The 17,240-nt window shown below is 28.7% G+C and overlaps 3 protein-coding genes across 5 annotated transcripts; 1 reads left to right on the forward strand and 2 right to left on the reverse strand.

The window, feature by feature from the left end:
* Positions 1–374: 374 nt before the first annotated feature.
* LOC123263356 lies at positions 375–7,168 on the reverse strand. 2 transcript variants are annotated; one of them, XM_044726045.1, is made up of 20 exons: positions 6,814–7,168; positions 6,218–6,379; positions 5,737–6,047; positions 5,431–5,635; positions 5,198–5,352; positions 4,922–5,126; positions 4,699–4,845; positions 4,476–4,625; positions 3,794–3,940; positions 3,578–3,696; positions 3,302–3,509; positions 3,180–3,244; positions 2,901–3,114; positions 2,714–2,832; positions 2,413–2,626; positions 2,025–2,333; positions 1,625–1,945; positions 1,019–1,560; positions 685–947; positions 375–614 (listed from the first exon to the last, which is right to left on the reverse strand). In XM_044726045.1, the coding sequence occupies exons 1-20, from the start codon at positions 7,046–7,048 to the stop codon at positions 410–412; spliced, it is 4,296 nt and encodes a 1,431-aa protein (XP_044581980.1). In that variant the 5' UTR covers positions 7,049–7,168; the 3' UTR covers positions 375–409. The 2 variants fall into 2 exon arrangements, with proteins under 2 accessions (XP_044581980.1, XP_044581979.1); XM_044726044.1 differs by having other exon boundaries at positions 4,476–4,628.
* Positions 5,878–16,204, forward strand: LOC123263364 (ankyrin-3-like). 2 transcript variants are annotated; one of them, XM_044726057.1, is made up of 2 exons: positions 5,878–5,964; positions 13,485–16,204. In XM_044726057.1, exon 2 carries the CDS (start codon positions 13,583–13,585, stop codon positions 16,196–16,198), a length of 2,616 nt encoding a protein of 871 aa, XP_044581992.1. In that variant the 5' UTR covers positions 5,878–5,964; positions 13,485–13,582; the 3' UTR covers positions 16,199–16,204. The 2 variants fall into 2 exon arrangements, with proteins under 2 accessions (XP_044581992.1, XP_044581991.1); XM_044726056.1 differs by lacking the exon at positions 5,878–5,964 and adding an exon at positions 10,722–10,949.
* Positions 7,474–10,094, reverse strand: LOC123263401. The gene is made up of 3 exons (XM_044726148.1): positions 9,787–10,094; positions 9,429–9,593; positions 7,474–9,361 (listed from the first exon to the last, which is right to left on the reverse strand). Exons 1-3 carry the CDS (start codon positions 9,949–9,951, stop codon positions 8,897–8,899), a joined length of 795 nt encoding a protein of 264 aa, XP_044582083.1. The 5' UTR covers positions 9,952–10,094; the 3' UTR covers positions 7,474–8,896.
* Positions 16,205–17,240: the final 1,036 nt, after the last annotated feature.

A 17,240-nucleotide genomic window follows, 5' to 3' on the forward strand; every position in this document is an offset into this window, starting at 1 on the left:
ATAACTTTTATCTGAGAAGAGACAGCTCATTTCTAATACGTGTATATAGAAGAGCTCATGATTTTATTTTTGATTTAATCTACAAATTTTTCATCTTATGATACTATTTAGTGATTTTAGCAAGATTTAAAGTGACTCAAAACTATTTTTGGGTAGATTTTATTGAAATTTGTCTATTGAATTTGTTCTCATAATCAAAGTAAGAAATAGGTTGCTCTTTTTACATCTTGAATAAATGAATAAGTTTTTACGAACCATTCTATTCTACGAAATATACCTTTCATCTCAGGTGTGGCTAAAGACATTTTTTTTTCTTAATATTTTAAAGTATGTGACTTAGTTTTTATAGTTTTCAAATACTTTATAAAACTTAGTTTTGTTTTAATTTTTCATATTTTATTATTTTTTATTAATTTCTGTTATAAAAATTTTTATTCATTGCCGAGAACGGTGTAAAAGAACTGAGTTCTTCAATAGAAGTTGAAGGGTTTAATGATATGAGCTCTTGATGATCCAACATGTCAGGAGATACAGTATGTATTCGATTTACACTCTTTACTTGCTTGTTTAAGTGACGTACTAAGAAACGATCGGATTTAGCAGTCGAATCACCTCTGTAATATAATAAAATATTGATTAATTTTGGTCTTAAAGAGAGTTTTCAAAATAGAATAAAAAATTTACCTCTTTACATAAAAATATATAAGCCCAATGAAAACAATGAGGAGTAGCAGTAATGGAATGAGCCAATACAAAATGTAAGACTTTTTGGAATTCATACCCACAGTAAATGACGGTGACTTCCAAATGATCGATTTTATTGTATCACTTTCATACACTACAATTACAATAACGTACGAGATCTCTTTATGGAGTGGACAATTTATATTTCCATTATAGCTCTGACCATCTCCAACCACGAATATTCGATTTACTTTTTTGCGAGTCTAGAATCAAATAGACATGAATAAAAATTATAAATAAATAAATAATGTAAGTATATTAATCAAATTTTTACTGTAAAAGAAGCAGCAAGCCATGCTGATTCATGATATTCAAGTCCAACATCAGTCTCAAGAGTTAACTCTAAAATCGCGCCTTGTTCACACATTAATCCTCCTTTAACCACAATATTAAGAAGGCTATTTACTGTGTTATTTATGATTGATGGGATTACAAGTTTTATTGTTGAATCATCATCACCAACTATTAAATGTGGTTCAAATTCAAAACTTAATGTACTACGAGTTTCAATATGAGCAATAGATTCTGAACCATTTTGTGATTTAGTAGTTGCTTTTATTGATATTTTATACAAAGTAGATGGTAATAAGTATACTCGAGTACTGTAATCTTTTTTATACTCTTGAATTGGGAGGTCGATATTCTTAACATTTTTGTGGAAATAATCCTTTAGTTTCTCTAATCTCGATGAAATGATTTCAACATTAATCATAAAACTCTTTAAAGGCCCTCCAGTAATGTAAGGATGTTTCCATTGTATATCAATTACTCCTTTATTTATTTCGTTGATTGAAATTAATTCAGGTAAGCTTGGTGCTAAAAACGATTAATGAAAAATGTAAATGATCATCATTTTTAAAATTTCATAATCACAATTTACCTCCTTCATGATGTTGATATTCAACTGTATTTACATCACCAGCTTTATTTACGTCTTTATTGTAAGCTCTCACCTCAATGAATTCGCGAGTTCCAAAGGGTTGCTTAATTACTGCACAAATTAAATCTGTCCACAATTGACATGTTTCATTGGGGTAAACATAAGCAATGTCAGTAGTTTCAATATTTATTCCAGAAAATCTAATAGCATAATAAATAATTTCTCCATTCGTTGGCGGTGTAGGTTTTTTCCACCGCAATTTCAATGTTTGTTCCTGTTGATTAACTTCAATGATCTCCAATAGTTCCACTTTTGGCGGAGCTAGTAATAAAAAATTAACAGTTTAAGTCTAAAAATTTACTAAAATCAATATTTATAAATTTATTATGGTACAACTTACGACGCGGATTAGTAACAAATGATATTTCTGCGTAAGCCGTTTCATTGTGTAATCGTTTTGGATAATGAAGAACATATACCCGAGCACGATATTGCTCTGATCCATAAATCCCGTCAATATTTGTTAAATTCACAGTAAATTCTCCTTTTAAACTTTGATAACTAAAGTTTTTAACAGACTGACTCAATCCCACTAAAAGAAATCGAGCATCGACAATTGGTCCTGTGATTGTTGAGCAATTTGATGGTTTTTTCCATGTTATTAAATCATTTTCAAATTTAAGATCTTCAAATATCTCCGTTGGTATTTCTATACAAGTATTATTTATTCATGTTAGTATATTTATTTATTATAAAGTTTATATTGCCAAGAAATAATAATTTCTTACCTAACTGATCAGTATCCATGCGTGTTTTACTTTCAACTCCAATTTTGGTATTAAAAGCACGAATCGTAATTTCATACATGACATACGGAATTAAATTAATAAATTTATACGACATTCGAAAAGTTTCAGAGTCATTTATTATTACAGTCCGTGGGTCTATCAAGTGTTTAGGAGTAATCAAATAATTATCTTCACATCCAGCATGTTGTATTACCTAATGATCAGTTTAAAAACAAATTATTCATCAGAAATAATACTAACTCAATTTCACTAAAAGTATTAATTTTTTTTTAACAATTACCTGAATAGTTAAATTATATCCAAGTATTTTTCCGTTTGGAAATATTGGAGGGAACCACTCAATTATTGCTTCGGTTGCATACACTGAGTCAGGTTTTATCAGCTCCACTTCAGATGGTTCTATTAATAACAAATTTTTATATTAACTTTCGCCAGCTAATGTGCATTTATTTAGATTAATTAATTACCTGCTTCTAATGTTTGAACTTGCTGATAATAGCTAAATTTAACATCCAAATTTCTAATACAAATTTTGAAGTCTGTATATGGAGCCAAATTTGAAAATAACATCGGAAACTTATGAGGTATGTGATTTATATCAATTGAATAAGATTTGTTAGTACTGGAAGAAATCATTGCTAGTTCTACAGAATACCAATTATCAGCACATGGAGAGTGTTGCTTGGAAAAAAAAATTAAATTAATACTTGAAGTTTGAATATAAAGAAATGATAAATATTTCTTACCTTTTGAGATACTCGTTCAAGTAATATACTTCTTTCTCCGGGTTTTATTTCAAACTTTGAATCCCCTGAAAATTTTTTTCGAAAATTACATCAATTTCAAAATTATAATAAATTGTACTTACAATCGCATGATGTTGAAAAAGTTTTTCTTGCACCTTCCATATGCTTGTATTGATTTTCATCATAATGTATAGTTGATAATGATCTCACTGAATACTTTGTGCCGACAGTTAAATTTGTAAAAACAGCAGAATAAATTTTTTTTTCTATGTTATTAATCTTTATATACTCTTCTGTTGCCAATTTACTTTGACTGTTTTCTGTGTCTGACTGATAAATAATTTGTTTATAATTAAAATTATGAATTCATGTATGGATAATAAAGTATAAAAAAATACCTCAATTTCAAATATGAATAAAATTATAACGTGTTTATATTCATTTAATTCTAGTAAAAAAACTCGAACTGTTGTCTCATTGATGTGATCAACACTAGGACTTGGTGGTGACTCAATCACTTTAGTAAAGTATATAAATTATTTGAAACAAAATTTAAGTTAATGTAGATAAGATATTTTTTATTTATTAACTATTACGTGAAAATTAATATTTACCAATATCACAGTACGGAGGAATGTGAAAACGATCTGGAGATTCAATGCACCCGGAATCACATCTTCCATCATATGCATCACAACGTTCGGCGATGCAATTACTACATAACTTTCGGCACTCGTAGCCAAATGATCCACGTTCGCAAGCTATTTACAAAAAATTATTTATCAATAATCAGGATTTAAATAATTAAATTTACTTTTAATTTCCCGCTATCAAAATCAATGATTTTAAAAAATTGGGAAGTTATCGGTTTCACCCCGATTTTCGAAAATCAAGTTCTTATCAAATCTTTACTCTGAATACTTTTACAAAAATGTCCTGATGTATATATATTTATATAGGCGTATAAACCTCTCATAACTTTTAAAGTTTTAAATTAAATTATATTGTTAATAGATTTGATGTAAAATTCAATCACTTATTGTATATTGATTTTTAGAAATCTTAAAAATAAAATTTTCTGAAGAATAAAATTTTTCGACAGAAGCCGCGAACGGTATCAAAATCAGCTACTTCGCTCAAGAGATATTACTGTCGAAAAACTTCTACACTGATGAAAACTTAACTTGATTTAAGACAAAAAAACTTGAACCGAGAACACCATTTTGAAGAAAATCTGTTTCTTGAGTCAAAAGAAAAAATTCTTGGCTCAAACGTTTTTCAGGTTTTTCTACTCACATTTTTGACATTTGAAACCGCTGTATCCTTGCGCGCAAAAACAGCCATCTTGCGTGCACATTGTTAAATGATTGCAAAAATAATTAAAATATTTACTGCAAGGTGTTGCGCAATGAGGTCCAAAACTAAAGTTTGGACAAAGACGAAAATCTTCTAAAAATAGTATAAAAATTACTATTATTTCGAATAATAAATTTTTAAGAAAATAATTTGTAAAAAAAACCTGGTGGGTAGTAAAAATTTGCAATAGAACTAAGTATTTCTTCATTTTGCTTGTTGTAGGAAAATCTTTGACACGTCACATTTGGCCAGGATAGAAATGGATAATTATTCAGGCCCATAACATTTGTTGCTATTGTTTTAACGGCTTCTACGTATTACAAAAATAAACCAATAAGCAACAAAGAATACTATAACTAATAAAATCGATTGAAAATTTAAATTACGGTTCGGTAAGCATTTTTCAAATCGAGTTAAAGCCCAATGATGCTTTATATCATTCCCAGTGGTTGAAAGTTTTGTAATAAACTCTAATGTAATTGGACTTGGATAGTTGTCAACATTGGAAGCATTTATTCGAAAATATTGCCAAGTCGGTAAGTCATGTTGGATATTATGGTAAGCAGGTGATCTGGTAATGAGTTCCGTTATCTGTTTAGACAAAATTAATATTAATAATGCTATTATCTTTTAATATTGTACAATTTTGTGATTAATTTTACCTGTTTTGTGCCATTTCCATCAACTAAATTCACAAGCAGCTCACATTCTAAACATAAACCGATTAACATATCGATACAGATCGTATGGAAGTTATCAGCACTTACTGGAGGACTAGTTAGTTTAGCATCAAGCTGATTTGTCAGAATATAGTGATCTTGGAGGTAAAAAAATAATTTTCATATTATTAATTTTTTAATTATTGAAAATAAATATGATAAATTTATATAATTACACTCGTGGAAACGGAAAAGCATCTTAATTTTAGGGTCTGGATTTCCATAAAATACGTAATGAATTTCAACTTTATTTGACGATGTAAAATCAGGATCGGTGTAGGATAAAATTAATTCGTTTGGGTTATATAATTTAATAGTTTGACTTTTACGGTCCCAATCAATTATAAATGTCTTCCATTCGAATTCATTTAGTGGAAAGTGCTTAAAAAATAATATGATCGTTAAAAATTAATATATATTTTATCATTTGAATAAAGTTAGTAACATATAACAAGCTTATTTTATAAAAATTTGGGATTTACTTGTGTTACAGAAGCTCTCAAGACACTACAATTTGATCCAGCGACTGGCAATCCTGATGGTATTCCATTCTCGCATTTTCTAATTGCAGTAATCGTATTACCCCAACCACCGATAATCACCCAGTAACAGAAAGAAGTAATGTAATTTTGACTTTTGCACAATAAAAATTGAGCATTTGATGATCCTCGAATTGAAACGACTAAAGCACCACTTTCGTGGAATGAAAAGTACGTAGAATTTTGATCTCTATTTTTTTTTACGGGATTGAAATTAGGATCGGTTTCATCAAGCTTACTGAATTCTTTGAAATCTGTTAGTAAGTTTTTTTTTACAATTAAATCAATTTTTATGAATGAAGAGATTAAAAATAAAGAAAAAAAAATTTTTTTTAATTATACCAGGCTTAAAATTAGAAAAAGTAATACTTTAAATAAAAAATTGCAATGGAAAAAAATGTTGAATTATTCATTAAGAACTTACTTTCCCAGCGGCAATCGTAAACAGGACCCATGGGTACATGAAATGAATATGTCTTATTCCATTGAAAATAATGATGATTCCATTCAGAAAAACATTCCCAAGATTCAATGTCAATGTCACATAGTTTTTCTTCATTACTTCTATTAGTAGGAAATACGAAATCTGAAAAAAAAATCAACCCCTGTTGAATATGTTTTAATTCATCATAATTTATTTAAGCTTGCTAGTAACGCGTTCACACAATATTCAAATAATTAGCACGAAGGTCCACGTGAACTGTAAGTGCAACGGAGGTGGCTCAGTGCTGCGAAGCCAAGTGGAGCACACCATGGTGACTTGGACATGATCTCAAAAACATGTTATAATTATTTTTTTATTATTAATATTATTATTCAATTGTATAAATTTATTCATCTACAAATAAAAACAAAAAACTAATAATGTGTCGAAAAAAATCCAAGCTAGACAATTTTTTTGATTGTGGTAACTTGAAAAAAATTTTATTTCAACTATTCGTCTACTATATTAATAATATTTTAATTTCCAATTAAACAAAGTAAATTCGTTTATAATAAAAATTTCCCTGTATCACTTACCGGTTAAATCATCGTTGTACACTTCATCAGAAGAAGATGGATTCCATTCTATTTGATTGTTCCAAATAACTGCATCTCTTGGATCATCACTGATGCAGACAAGCAATCGACTTGGATTATGCACATAACCATAATAAGATTGTAGTTGTTGATCTTGGCGAAATATATTTAAATGACCACTTAAAATAAACCCTATACAAAAAGTTAATACAATAAATAATGATAAATACTGCATTTCATTAATAGTTACAATACAATCGTTCTCTAACACTTCACAACAAACTGACTAATTTCCTGAATAATGAAGATAATACTATATCTTTGAATTATAAATAACATATTACCGATAACCAGCAATAAGTTTATTTCAAAATTCTTTAAGGAAACTATTTCATAACATTTTTGTTTAGTAAATAATTCAGTCAACAATTTTATAAAAACAACAAACTTTTATGAATGAAATCGGAACTTTGACTTGGCAGTGCAAAGTTCTTTGAAGTGTAATTACATATTTAAGTATGGATGAAAGTCAATGACGATATATAATCTCTACATTTCAGACAACTTTTATCATGTTTATTTTTTAATTTTCAATTTATTATTAAATTATGATTGAATAATCAAGTTATGTGTTATAGTTGAAATAGAGCAAAAAGATGATAAATTGAAGTATGCAATTTTTTATTTTTTAAACTCATATAATGAAATATACATAATAAAGTTGATAAATCTAATATTTCATACAAGCCTAATAATCAAAAAAAATTTTTTTCGAAGTTACGAAAAATTTATAAGAAATGAAATTATCACGCCTATGTTGGTCACGCTTGCTGTTTTGTCACAGAATTTACCTAGTCAAACTTTTAGAAAATTAATCTTTTCTTTACAACACTTCTATCTTATATTTTACGTCCTTAAAAAATTTTTATAACAATACATAATATACATCATAAACTTGAATCACAGCAAGCTAATATGTTTCAGAAAAAACTAAAAACTCTCAATTTCAGTTATAAAAATAATCGCTAAGGAGCCTAGTGGTTGAAATAACTTAAGATAAAAAATATGTAAACCCAAATTAGATGTATAAAATTTAAATAAATATTAAAATTAAATTATCAAGCGAAAATTGAAATAAAAATTTTATAATAGTTCAAAAAAAATTGTGAATTATGTTTATTAACAATCATTTATATAAACTTTATATTGATCAATCATTTTTCTGACAGACATGTTATTACGCTCATCATGGTTTCATGAAACTAAAGCGTTTGTTAAAACCATTATAATTGAAACAAAGTCCAATATTTATTGTAGAAACTGTTGATCATCAGGTCAAGATAATTAAATAGATGCTGTTGTATTTTTGACGTTAAATAATATCAATTTACACATGGTTCAGACAATTTTCAACAATCAAAATAACAGTGAACACCATGATATCAGTAATGACACGTTCATATGGAGATTTAAAAGAATGTTTTTATTCATTTACAAAATTTACTTGCTTAAACATGCTATAAAATTGTAATTTCTTATTGATAGAATCAAAAGTCGAAGCACATGATGGAGCTTTGAATCTATTTATTTACTGGAACACAAGAACAAAATGATATACCGAATGTTTTCGTAAGTATCTCATAATTGAAATTAAATGCAATAATTTTTTATTAATGTAAATTTATAGTTGATTATAATTAACAATTAAAAACGTGAAAAATAAAAGGTTTAAAATTATGCGTTTAGTAGCTATAATTTAAATTATGAATAATAATAATGACTAAACCATTTCACAAATTTCCATAAATAATTCAAAAAAATAGTGAGAAAACAATCAAATTCACACGCAACAAACTTTTGAGAACATTTTTAACAAGAACAAGAATGAATTAGTTTTTTTTTTTTTTTTTTTTAATGGTATCTAACTATTTTCAGATATTCAACATTTTTTAATTAAAAAAAAAAGGTTGTCATGTAAAGTTGTCATTGTCAATAATAAATTCATAGTGATACATAAAAGAAATTACGCCTTTACGAAACTTTTGTACTCTAGTATCACATCCAAGAATTTATCTATCAGAAATCAGTCCCAATCATCATTGATTATTGATAGTAATTCTTCGGACGACAGAGTAGTTGTCGATTGTGGAGTTTCTGATTGCGAATAAACTTTGGGTCGTGACCGTTGTAACACACGAAGACAAGGAAGAGGTATACCCTGCGATTGGAGTTCTTTATAACCATGGGTACCACAAACTGTCCTCAATTTTACTGCTCGTTCAACAGTTTCATGCGACCAATGCTGTAGTTTTTTTTGGTCAGTAATTAAATACTGTACTTGATCTTCATTGAATAAACTGTACAGAGCTGTTCTATATTTATCTGTACGTAATACATCTGTTAATACTTTATTTTTTAACTGTAAAGATTTTATCCTATTTCGCACAACGCTATATGCTCTTCTCAAAGTTGCAAGTTTTTGTGAATCACTGTCGCCTTCTTCTGTAGATGTTGACTGGTCACAATTAGAAACGGAAGTTCTAATAACCTAAAAAGAAAAATGATTATTCAAATATTTATTATCTTTTCAAGATTATATTTAAAATTATATATACCTGTAAAGCAAGCTCATCATTTTCTGTCTGCGTAGATTTACTGCTTCTTGCAATAAAAGTTTTTTTTGTAATGTGATGTCCGAAAATTGTTGGAACTGCATGTTTTTTTAATTTTTGTAAATTGTCCAGTCTTCTATTTTCCCACATTTCTGGAGCAAAGTGTACCTATAAGGATATAAAATAATTAATCAACCAATTTTCATATTTATTGATACACTCATTTCTTTCAATTCTACTATAAAAAAAAAAAAAAAATAAATAAATAAATATTTATTGAGAAACTGTATTTGAATTTTTTTTGTCATTATTTAAATGATCTATTGATTTATAATAATTGAAAATACAATCAATTACTTACTTCACATAAACGCGAATCTGCAGTAGGTGACCAATCTTTTATTGTATATTTACGAGTTATATTTTCTATCCATATAGCTCGAAGTTTTTCGTTCGTTGGCAGACTTTTCAATACATATCCTTGTTCCGACGAATTGTTACAGTAAGGAGCTATACACTTTGGCATTTTGCTTTATTTATTTACATTTTCAACTTTTCACAGAAAATTATTTCAAACACACCTGTGTATCTCCATATAAGCTGTTTGAGTATTGGAGGTTATAATTTTGATTACAGAGCGTAATATATCTAAAAAGTCTAAGGTGAAAAAAAGGGAGGGCGTAAAATTATAGTACACGAGCTTCAGCGCCTTTAGAGAGCAGAAGACGCTTAGAGAAATCAAAATTTGGCGGCAAAATTCAATTAACACTGTCAATTGAAACAAATTTACTGACAATGGCTGCATTCAAGTTTACTAAGTTCTTGGCAGATCTTAGCATATCTTGTAGCAACAACTTAAAGCAACTATATTATTTTTTTTTAATCTATAATAAACAAATGCAAGGTATATTTATTTAAGTGTGTCTAAAATTAATTTTTTGGTAGATAAAGTTAGCCCTGCTCAGAACTTAGTAAACCTGAACTCAGCCAATGAAAAAAAAATAATCATAATGAATATTCTATGTCCAATAAAATATAGAGAGAAAAGTTGAAAAAAAAAAAATTTTCTTTATGTTTTATTTTAACTGATTATATGATTATTTTATGTAGTATCCCAAGCGGCACAACTTTTTTTTGTTAATGTTTTATTTAATTTAAGTTGACAATTATAAATTTCTGACTTCTTGTTAAATAAAATCTCCCAAAAAGTCAACATTTTTTTTGTGACGCTTGGGAATTGGATATTCTTTGATCGATTAAAAATCTAAAAATCAAAAATTTTTTTTCAATTTGCAGTCTTTCTATTTTACCGATATAAAAAAAAATAATCAAATGTGAAGCATATTTTGATGCTAGTAAATGTAACAAAAGAGACAATAAATTATCAAGTAAATAAACATAAGTTAATAATAATAAAGTACGTAATTTTTCTGTAAATTATTTTCTTCTGAAATTTATGACTACATTACATAAGTTTGAAACTTAGAAATAATATGCAGTAATGAATTTTGGGATTTTAACAAGGTACAGGTTATAATTATTAAATTAATTTATATTAAGTAAATAAGAAAAATTGAAAAATTTATGTTATTATTGCAATAACTACTCGATAATTTAAATTAAGTTGTTATAATTAACACATTCTAATTGGTTTAAAAAGATAAATAATGGGGTTACAAAGTTAATGATTACCCTCGCGGTCTTGAAATCACTAAGGATCCATGGTGGGTACATGAAGGGTCCACTGAGGAGCTACACGGGATGTACTGTGGAACGACAGTGGATCACTGTGGATTTTGTGACGTTTTGCCATCGTGGTTCCACCGTGGTTAAGCAAAGGCTTTCTTGTGAATCTATTGTGGTTTGACTGTGGTTCGATGGTGGTTTAGCGGTGTTCCTACTGTGGCTCCACAATGGTTCCATTGTGAATTTGCAATGGTTCCATTGTGGGTCCCGAGTCGAAATTCGAGTTCTGTTTTAACTGTAATTTTTTTATTATGAATAATAATTATTATTGTTATAAAAAATAAGTAGTAGTAATTAATAATAATTTTTATTAAAATTAAATTATTAAAATTATTGTTATATAAATTAATTTTTTAACAAAAAAACAAAAATTAATGATTTCCCCATTTTGGGAGAGTATTTTTTTACGAACAGGGATATTTACTGTCCAGTTTGTACAGCTAAGGAGTAAGGAGGTAGGAGGAGAGGATTACTTATGCTAAATTAACCTAATACACTCCGTAAATAAAGAAATAAAAATCGCCTTGCCCTAACCGAGAACCGAACTCGGAACCTATCGCTCGCCAGACTTACGCGCTAACCGCATCGCTACACGGCCGACTGAGAAAAGTTGAATCTCAGTAGTCACATAAACTTTTTAAATGACGCGTCTTCAAATGACTAACCCGGGAAAAAATGATCAGGACTGATCAGACCTGTTCATATCTGATCAGGACTGATCAGGCCTGAAATCCGACCTGATCAGACCTGTTCATGTATGATCAGGCCTGATTAGACCTGTTCATGTCTGAACCGTTAAATACGCTCAGACCTGTCTATGCCTGTTCATGTCTGAAGTGTTAAATACGCTCAGACCTGATCAAGCCTGTTCATGCCTGCTCATGTCTAAAGCATTAAATACGCTCAGACCTGATCAGATCTGATCAAGCCTGTCCATGCCTGTTCATGTCTGAACCGTTAAATACGCTCGAACCTGATCAGACCTGTCCATGCCTGTTCATGTCTGAAGTGTTAAATACGCTCAGACCTGATCAAGCCTGTTCATGCCTGCTCATGTCTGTTCATGTCTGAAGCATTAAATACGCTCAGACCTGATCTTAGGTAGACTTAGTTAAGTAGACTTAGCCCAGCTCCGACTGTATACTATCATGGGTTTTTGGGTTTTCTCTGTGGTTTCCCCATGATTCTGTTTCAACAGCCTGAGAAGGTGAGGTTCAGGGTGAATACGGTACAGAAAGCACAAGTCGGTCCACAGCCGCAAAAATTAAAAGTAGAAATGAAGTGTCGGGTGGGACTTGCTGAGGTCCAATATGAGAAATAGAAAAAGCGTAGAGCTAGGAGAAAAAGAGGAATCAGCCTTGTAAAAACCGAAAGGTGTACAAGTAAAGCATAATAATAAATTATTTACTTATTTATTTTTAATTTTTAAATGTCAACTTTTCATGAAAATTTGTTTGAAGTGATTGTCCCGAGCGATTCCGAAATCTTATCAGCTAGAAATCTTAAAGAATTCGGCAAAAAATAAAAAACCTTTGACCAAGAGTATTAATCGATTCCAAAAACTAATTGTCTTTTTACCTTAAAAAACAACGCCATTTTTGCAATTGCTGAATACAGATATTTTCTAATTTCACTACTTTTGTTTTAGGCACATTCACCCACTCGGTTTCATGGTATTATTTATTTAATAAGAAAAGTTGAAAATTTGTTATCTGATAGTATATGTAGAATTCATCTGTCAACTCTATAAATTCAAGGGGGTTTTCTGGTTTGACGCCCTGATTTTTGAGCATTTTTTTAGGATTTTTTTATAAAGACCAATGAGGAGATAGAACTTTAAACTTTTTACTATTTATTTATACATATTTCAAGAGTGTATAGTTAAATTTTTAGCCATGAGTGGAACCACAGTAGAATCACCACCAAATCACGATGGATCCACGATGAATCCACAATAAAACCACAAATTAACTTACGGTTGAATCACAGTAAAACCACTGTGGAACCACGGCAGTCACCACAATCCCACTATAAAACCGTAGGTGGAACCATGATGGAACCACGATCGAACCACAATAGATTCACAGTTAATCCACTGTAAGACCGCTGTTGAACCACGGTGGAATCGCAATTGCAAAATGGCATAAAATCCACAATGGATCCACCGTGGTTCCATCGTGGCTCCACAGTAAGTCCACTACTACCGTGGTTCCATCGTGGATCCACCGTGGTTACTAAACTGCGAGGGTATTGAATATATACATTTATAAATAAAATATTTAATAATCAATTAAATTTTTTTTTGTTATTTAGCTATTCGTATTAATGGATAATGGAATAGCATATGTAACCAGCATATAACATTCAACAGAAAAAAAAGTCAACAAGTTGCTAATAAATTTGAATTAATAATGGAAAATTCAAGTGGTCATTGGATTGTTGAGAATTTTGACAGTTTACTGAGCGCTGATGTGAAGAACAATGTTATAGAAATAATATATAATTCAAGTGGTTATTGGATCATAGATAATAACAACTTATCAAGTGATGATACTGGAAATAATTTTATAGAACAGTCTTCAGATTGTTTTAAATTACCACTAAAAAATCAATGTAAGAATAAAGTTTCAAGTGATGATTCATCGAATGATATCCCTGAAAAAAATTCAATCAAAGGAGATGGAAATTCAAATTTTTTAAAATCGATAACATCAAGTCATTGTGATGAAAATACAACAGATAATGGTTTATCAATTGCAAGTTCTAAACAAAATTTAATCAATATGGAAGCATCATTGGGAGTAGAAGAGTCGCTTAATCATTTGAGATTGATAACTAAGAATCTGTACAATGATCAAAATACTAATTTTGATAAAGACTTAATTAAAAACGAAGGCTCTTTTAATTTTGTTAAACTAATTGAAAACAAACAGTGTGATGGTTCAAATTCAGATGATGCTTCAGCGATCGTTATTTCTGAAAAAAGCTTATCAGAAGTAAATAGTTGCACAGATATTTTTGGATTGATAAAAGAAAATAAATTTGATGACCAGATACAAAATAATAATTTACTGATTGCGATTACAGACGAAAATTTAACTGAAGTAATGAAAATCATGAATTCTTCTGGTTTAGATAATCCATTGTGTGAAAATGTATATACGGGACTACGATTAGCTGTTCGAAATAATTGTAAAGAAATAATCAAATTTTTAATAGAAAAAATTACTCAAATAAATAGTAATACTGAAAAATCACACAACACTCCTCTACATTTAGCGGTTATTCAAAATAACCATGAGATTGTTAAAATGTTGTTAGTAAAAAAAGCTGATGTTAATAAAAAAAATGCATTAGGTCAATCTCCATTGGACATTGCAATAACAAATGACAATATAATAATTCTAGAATTATTTGTAGAACATGTATCAGATATAAATATTACTGAAGAGAACTATGTAAAACTTCTTTTCTATTTATTTGATAAAGATTATTTACAATTAACTGAAAGTTTGTTGACTAAATGCTTTCACATAGATCTCAGTACAGTCTTAAAAAATTATAATCTTCTGTGTAGAGCAGTTGAAAAAGAGCATTATTCTATAGTTAAAAATCTATTAGATCGTGATGCTGACGTTAATTGCAGTTATAAATCATATTTCGGATCTCGAACTGCACTATATATAGCCTGTGAAAAGGGTAATTATAACCTTGTTAAATTACTGCTAAGTAAAGGAGCTGATGTTAATATAGCTTCTGAAATATTTCATTACGAAACAGTATTTAACTACTATCCTATACGGCCTGTTATCGAAGGTGGGCACTATCTTATTGTAAAAATACTTATAAATTATGAAACTGATATTAATAAGTGTTATGATGGGTTTTCTCCGCTACATTTAGCTTGTAATTTCTGTCAAATTCAAATAGTTAAATTGCTTATACATCAAGGAGCAAATATTAATGTAAAAAATGACCTTGGTATATCACCAATTAGTATTGCGGCAAAACGAGGATACATTGATATTTTTAAGTATTTGATAGAAAATGAAGATTTTTATTTAGACTATGACAATGCTGAATTAATTTTACATTGTGTTACTAAGAATAATTTCTTCAAAATACTTGAGTTAATTATAAGCTACATAAATGAATTGAATAATAAAGATCATTTAAGATATGAAATCGATACTAAAGTAATTAATAATTTGATAGATTTTTCACTTCTTCACACTGCAGCTCGTTTCGACTCTGACAATTGTATTGACATTATTATTCACAGTGGTGCTTCAGTCAATTGTAAAGTTAAAGATAGAAAAACCCCTCTTCATGTTGCTTACCAATACGGACGACAAAAATCTGTTGTAAGTCTTCTTAAAAACGGTGCAGACATCAATGCAATTTGTGATAAAGGTTACACACCTTTTGAATATTCTCAGGCATCGAAAAAAAGTGCATCTTATCTAACTAACTATTCTAAATATAATTATGACGACAGTAATATTATATTGGATGAATATAGTCCTGATGAAATGAGTAGTTATTTTGCAAAACATATAGCAAAAATGAAAATTATAAACTTATATGTTAATACGAAAAATTATGATACATTCATTGATATTAGTAGTAGAACGGAAAATTTGTTTCAACAGCAAGAAGAATATAAAATAGAAGTAGAAACTATGAAAACTGAAGTTATAGTGTCTTCGTCTGTTATTACATACTATGATTTTGTCAAAGCCAATTTACGATTAAGAGTTTGGTTGTTAAACGACGAACATATCTTAAAAATTTTGGAGATTGGAGAATATAATTCAATATTTCCACACTATTCAACAATAATTAGTGGCTGCTATCAAAGAGCTTTGGCGAAAAAAAAATTACTTGATGAATCTGAAAAATATCCTATTTTTGACAGTATTCAAGAGTTACCTGACCCTTGTATTGATATGACAATTAGTTATTTAAGTGATAGCGACTTAAGAACCTTAATCAATGAAAATAAATTTTTCAATAATGACAAATAATATTTGTTAGGAATTACATTATTGTTATTTAATTTAATGATGAATTTTTTTTATGAGATGTAATTTTTTGAATACTCGTTAAAACTTGAATAATAATTTTAAATAATATATTGTATATCAATGTTCAGAGAGGAACTGGACTCTTGTATTAAAATAAAATTTTTAAAATCAAGTTACTTTTTGCACTTTCTTTTTCGTTGCGCTTGAATAAATTAAGCGATTAGATAATAAAAATAAACATTCAATATAAAATTTTTATATGTAATTTAAACCAAAAATGTGAAAACTAAACTACAGCTTATACTATGTCTTTTATGCTAAAGACTTATTTGATTAATCCAGTTATGTGAACTCTATATAAAATTAAGTTATCAATAAATTGTTATCATATAATAAAAATTTACTTAAAGACTTTTTTCCAGAAAACGTATAAATTATAGGGTCGAAGCACCGTTTGTGAACGCTGTACAGTTTTTGGACATTTGATGTCCAAATTATTGTATAAATTATTTATAAACGTAATAGCATCATTTATTCTATTTGTGTGAATATAAGCGTTTAAAAATTCTATGAGAATATTATTTTAACATTACAATTTTCTGCACAATCATTGAATTTCAAAGTGCCCATAACCGGTGGTTCTATTTTACATAATTAATAATATTACTTAATTATCCAAGCAAAATAATTATTTTATTTTTTATAAATATTACAATTTTCTATTGTGAAAAAATAGCAAATACTTAATCATAACTCAAATTGCCTACTGTGAAAAAGAAGAAAAATTTAGAATTCATAGAATAAAATCAAACATATTTTTCCTTCTTTTTTTGTCTTGCAGGTATATAACATAACATAAATTTCTTAGCTTTCTAAGAATAGAGAGAGAAATAATGTGAGTTGAGACAATGTCATTAAAATGGTGGTAGATTAAAAAATCAAACCAATTTTATGTGCAAGTATGTATGTGTATGGTATTATAGGAGGGATAAGGTACAACAATGTAAGTAGCCAGAACTAATGATGGTATATGTAAGAGTTG

This window comes from Cotesia glomerata, linkage group LG4 (assembly GCF_020080835.1).
Source record: "Cotesia glomerata isolate CgM1 linkage group LG4, MPM_Cglom_v2.3, whole genome shotgun sequence".
Classification (NCBI taxonomy): Eukaryota; Metazoa; Arthropoda; class Insecta; order Hymenoptera; family Braconidae; genus Cotesia; species Cotesia glomerata.